This window comes from Poecilia latipinna, unplaced genomic scaffold (genome assembly GCF_001443285.1).
Source record: "Poecilia latipinna isolate Pla-1442-1.1 unplaced genomic scaffold, P_latipinna-1.0 Scaffold54, whole genome shotgun sequence".
NCBI lineage: Eukaryota > Metazoa > Chordata > Actinopteri > Cyprinodontiformes > Poeciliidae > Poecilia > Poecilia latipinna.
Genome location: NW_015112670.1, coordinates 1,096,682 through 1,102,118, shown reverse-complemented (window position 1 = coordinate 1,102,118; position 5,437 = coordinate 1,096,682). Strand labels below are relative to the sequence as shown.

Below are 5,437 nucleotides of genomic sequence, written 5' to 3'. Positions count from 1 at the left end.
CCCGGCGACACACAGACGCCGGCCTGGTTGGCTGTGTATGTTTAAAGGTAGTGGAAAAAAAGTAAAGAGCAGGAAAAAAAAAAAGATGTACATCCAACAGTGGCTAACCCTAAAAAAAAAAAGTTTATAAAAAGGTCAAGCCACTGCTGAGAAACTGAAATGTTTCATAACTCAGTAGAATGGAGAAATGAAATCTGACTTCAGTCAATTTGTCATTGACTGATCTCTAAATTATGTGACGGTTTATTTCCCGTTGAACAGTTTAACAGGAGGAGGCCACTTTCTTTTAGAAAACGGTGTTCAGAAATATCACATTTGTTAGTCTGGATTAGATTTACAAACCTTGAATAAGTCACGCATCTAACCAGTGATTAGTTCATTTAAACTGTTTTATGTCCTCGAACAAGACAAACTATACTGAAAATTACGGTTCAAATCCAATGACAACACTGACAACCCTGGTAATGTGTTGGTTAAATAAAATTAATCTGAAAAGCAATCTTTCTCCCGAGGGAGAAAAAAAAAACTTGCTTTTTTGAAGGCATCACATGTCAAAATGCCTGCAATATGGATGTGCTTTCATTGTTTTACAGAAGTATTCGTGCCTGTTGAGCTTTTTCCCACGTTGCCATACAACTGCAAATTTCAACGTTCTACAGACATGTTTTAACTTGAGACTTGAGGCAAAGGAGGAATAGGTTTTGATCCAAGCATTTTATATTTTTAGATCAAAACTCATTCATATGTTCAAAGAGGATCTCTGTTAAATTCAGAAGCATGTGCAAAGTTAATTCATACTCAGAACAACTTACAGCTGCAACTGCAATGAAATATGGTTCTACGGATTTACGCTTCTAAAATTTTTTAAATAAATGTCAGTAGGCTTATCCTTCAGCGTTCAGTGATGTCCATACGTAAAATCCCAGTAATTCTTATTTGTGTTTATAAAAGGTGATAAAGTTTGGTTATGAAAACATGTGCAAGAAACTGCAACCGAGCTTTGCAGAGGGTAGACTCGGTTTTTCAGTGGATGACCAATTACTCAGTCTATAAATTCTAATAGATTTTGGAGAAGTTACAGAACTGTTACAGCTGCAGTAAATGTCCCAGAGGCCATTAAGAAATCCCTGCGGTCTTTAAATTAGGGCTTAATATGAAAGCCATTGAGATCACATTTTTAAATGATCCCATTGATGGATAAAGTTTCATCTCGTGGGGAGATGGAAGACATAAAAGTGCATGAACAATTTTTTTTTTTTTTTTTTAACAGCTGATTTGTCGAAACAAATCAGAATACGGCTTTAAGCTCTTTTAATTATAATTCACTTTATTCAGCACCACCCTTGAAACTAAATTCGAATAAATAAAATTTCTAAAGACTTGCAGTTGCAGAGTTGTGAGAAAATTAATTAAATTATCTCCTAACCCACCCAAAATATAACATTTTTTCATCTCTGGTGCTAATTAACAGCCTGGCAACATAAGAAAGTCAACCTCAGATTCACAACAGAAATAACACATTATAATGTGTCTCTCTAAAGGCTGAGCAAGGACAATGAACCACAGCCAATCAAGGCTATCAGCAAGTGAAAGTTTTATTTTCCACCATTTTATTTAGAAAAGATGTCTCTAACCTGAGAACAGTGAGGCTGCTACACAAAGGGAGCTTGCTTTCTTTTGCTATTTTTATTTCATGTCAAAGAAAAAAAAAAAAAGAACGGCAAAGAAAAATCTAAAGAAATCGCACACAAATGACCTCTCATTTGTGAAGATCCACCTACTAAAGCAAATATTTAGTTCTTTACATTCTCCGCTCTCCTCTGACTGAGGTGTAAAAATAAAAGACGTAAAAAAATTTTAAATTCCTACTGCACATCCGTCACTCAACTTTGGCTGAGAGCCCCGCTGCTTAGATGAGCCACCTGCACAGGATCTATTGGATTTGAGTATAGTAGTTGTAGCAGAATAGCACTTTTAGATCACAAGCTGTTAACTTACAGAGTCTTGGATATTTAAACGTGGTAGCCTGCATGATTTTGCCAAAGGTTTCAGTATTGGTTTTGCATTGCTGGATCCTGAGATGTTGATAAAGGGGAGAAGCGACCGAGCTTTAATGAGCCGCTCCAACTCGTAGCTTTGTTCCCCCATTTTTATTCCTACTGCCGCAAGCAAGAAAAAAAAACAAAAAAAAACACATCATGTAAATTCATTAAAACAACAAAAAAAAAAAACTTGTCAACAGTGTTAATATTGACTTGAATCACTGGTACAACCAGTTAGATTTTCCTACGGTTCAGAAAATGGGGAGTTTCCATCTGAATTGTTCTCGTTTTTTTCCTGGAGAACAAATCGTGCTCGGCTAAAAAAGTGCAACACGATTTCTCTGCACGCTTTCTTCGTAGTAAGCAGAGTCTTTGAGCGCTGCTCTCCAGGGTGCTTCGCTCTCTGCACGTTGAGCTCCATCTGAAGAGTTGCACCACCAAAATAGGTGCAAACATCTTGCAATAAAGCAAATGGGGAAACATTCCTGCACATTCTGAGACGCAGCTTAATCATATGTGAACAAAAAGTAAAAATAAATCTGCGGTACCTGAATGTGGTTTGGCAAAGGCTTGTACTGCATTGCTCTCCAGCTAACAGTCCAAAGTGCTCAGTTGGAAATCGTCTGCTTGTTCTGCTCTTGTACATTTTTTTTTCTCTTTTTTTTACTTAAATACAATTTAAACAATCGGAACTTTACAAGTGATTTGTTTTGACTTTCTTCAATCAAGCAAATGCCCAACATTTCAAGTATACCCCGCTCTTTTTTTTTTTCTTTCCTTTTTTTTTTAACCTCAAATCAAGCTTCAAGATTGCACACACTTCATGGTAATAAGTATGACGGAGGGCCAGCATGGAGTTAATGAGTTATTGATTGTTGACTCCCAGAAATAATCCGCTCTAACATTCTGTAACATCTGTATTAAAACATGAGAAGTCGTATTTTACATAAATCTGCCCGGAGGCATCGGCTCGCACGGCTCCTCGTTTGTCTTTGGATGTAGGTAAAAATGTGTGTGCCACATTATTCTCGTCTTTCAGAATCCTGTTTTGCAAACTTTTGATGTTTTCTCGCTTTTAAAATTCAGCCCGCTCGTCTGGGGGGGAGGGGGTGTGGGGGGGGAGGGGAATCGTGCATGATTTTCACCGTAACTGGTCTCCGTCAAGTCTTCTGTCAGCAAGCAGACTAATAAATTATACGAGCTAAAAACAACTTATTAATACAGAACTCGAAACCACAAACAGGGTGAAAGCAGGAACTATGACAAAATTAAGAATGGCGAGAAAAACGGGAACTCACAAGAAACAAACTCAGATAACAAAACCCATAGTCCATTGGTGAGGCTACATAAATACTAATCACAGGATAAGTTCAGCAGAGGTTCTGTTTCATAGCTAGTGCTGGTGCAGCACTCCGACGGAGGAGAGAGGACATGTTTTCTTGGAGTACACTTCTACTGAGCTGCAACGGGTGGTTATCTCGAGAGGACTGGAACAGTCGAGTGCAGCCACAAATGGCTGGTGAAGGGTTCGTGACCCGGAAGCTGGAGAAGGAGGCAATCACTAAAGACAAAGTGATTCTCCAACGAGTCTTTTTCCAATCGTCGCGTCTGCTCTTTTTCTCTCCCTCCCCTACAGCATCGGTGACATGTTTTAAGTGGTCGGTGCTCCTCCCCCGTTGCGTTCGTCTCCGTTATTGCGGCGGCGTCTCTCCGACCGTCTCGATGCCGTGCTGCTGGAGCTGCGCCCGGAGCAACGCGTTCTCGTTCTTCAGCTCCTCGATCTTAAAAAACAAACAAACAAAACAAACAAAAAAACGGAGAACAGAGGAATTTAGATTGTCAACAAAACAACAAAACGTTGTTGCAGTTTAGGAATTTGATTCAAACTGAAACTCGACAGGAAACGGATCCATTACACTCAGCGGCAAACCTCGAGCGTTTATTTCAGCTAATTTTGGTGACTCAACTCTAAACTCAGTTTCTCTGAAACAAAGAATATTAAATTGAACACATAAAAAAATGTCATAAAGATTACATTATGGGCAATGAAACCATAGGGGAAAAAAATCAGCACAGTCACTGTGCTCAGAAATATCAATGGAAGTTGAGCAAAACAAAAATCTGTTGTAGAAAAAAGACATGAAATAAAGGAGAGAGCAGCTATCAAGGGTTTGATTGAACATCACAAATCATGATCTGTGCCTGAAACGATTAAAGGCTACAAGCTTGTGAACAGCCACACCTCAATCATCGACTTTACCAGAAGTGCAGTTGAAATAATTAACTGATGATTCCATTACTGAAAGAGTCATTAGCTAATTAATTAAGAGATGAATTGTTAATGTTTTTTTTCTTATTTACAAAGGGAATTGAATTATTTGCTTGCTTATATCCTTTACAAGGGAGGGGGGGGGCTTAGAAAAATCGATAGAATATTTGACAACTAAAATAATCGCTGGTTGCACTCCTAATCAGAGCGGCTCTGCAGGAAAAAGGAGAAAAAATTCAGTTGACAATATATTTTTTTTCTATTTCATCTGGGAATCAAAGTCTCACAGCCTGGTGAGAGAGTGTAGAGGTATAAATTTTGCAATGTGAAGTTTCTACAGTCAGCGATGAATAAGGAAATCCATGTCATCTGCTGGTGTTGGTCCAGTTCTATCAAGTCCAAAGAACCGGACATTTAGAGCACTTCATTTATGCCGCTAGCAAGCTTTATGGAGATGCTGGATTCATTTTCCAACAGGATTTGACATCTGAACAGACTCCCGAAAGTACCAACACCAGGCTTAGTGACTGTGATGTCACTGTGCTTAATTGGTCAGTGAACTTGAACTGAGCAAAACCCAGTAGAGAATCTATGGAGCATTATGAAGAGCAGGGTGTACAACCTACGGCTCCGGAGCCACAAGTAGCTCTTTGACCCCTCCATATGGCTTCTTAATAACACAGGATAAAAATTAAAACTAACCAGTTGATAGTTTTACATTTAGATATAATAACAAATGCAGTTTTTAAACAGTTTTCCATTACATTTCTGCAATACTTGCATTGAATTTTCACAAAGAATTATACAAAGTATTAGTAATATGTTTTTAGATCTGATTTTCTTGTTGTTAGGTTGGTATCTATGTGCTTTTTTATTTATTTATTTTTTACATATTTATCTGTTCCACAGAATAAAAAAGAAGAACAGTCCTTTTTGCTAAATCCTGTTTATCTTTATTTTAAATTCTAAACAGAAATAAAATTGTGGTTCTTTTAAAATTACAAATTTTCTACAGTTATCTAAAGTTTTAGGTTACGCTTTTTTTTTTTTTTTTTTTTTAAAGCCATGGGAATTTTTGGGTTTTAAAAAAGTTTTTTTTGGTTGGGAGAGGGAAAAATTTTTTTTT

At 37.6% G+C, this 5,437-nt stretch overlaps 1 protein-coding gene across 3 annotated transcripts in view; it reads right to left on the bottom strand.

The window, feature by feature from the left end:
* Positions 1-2,699: 2,699 nt before the first annotated feature.
* usf2l (upstream transcription factor 2, c-fos interacting-like) overlaps positions 2,700-5,437 on the bottom strand; it is a 26,360-nt gene continuing 23,622 nt past the window's right edge. For all 3 annotated transcript variants that reach the window (XM_015053733.1, XM_015053742.1, XM_015053751.1), the window contains one exon: positions 2,700-3,823. In XM_015053733.1, coding sequence (XP_014909219.1) covers positions 3,734-3,823 — 90 coding nt within the window. In that variant the 3' untranslated portion in view covers positions 2,700-3,733. The remainder of the gene's footprint in view (positions 3,824-5,437) is intronic.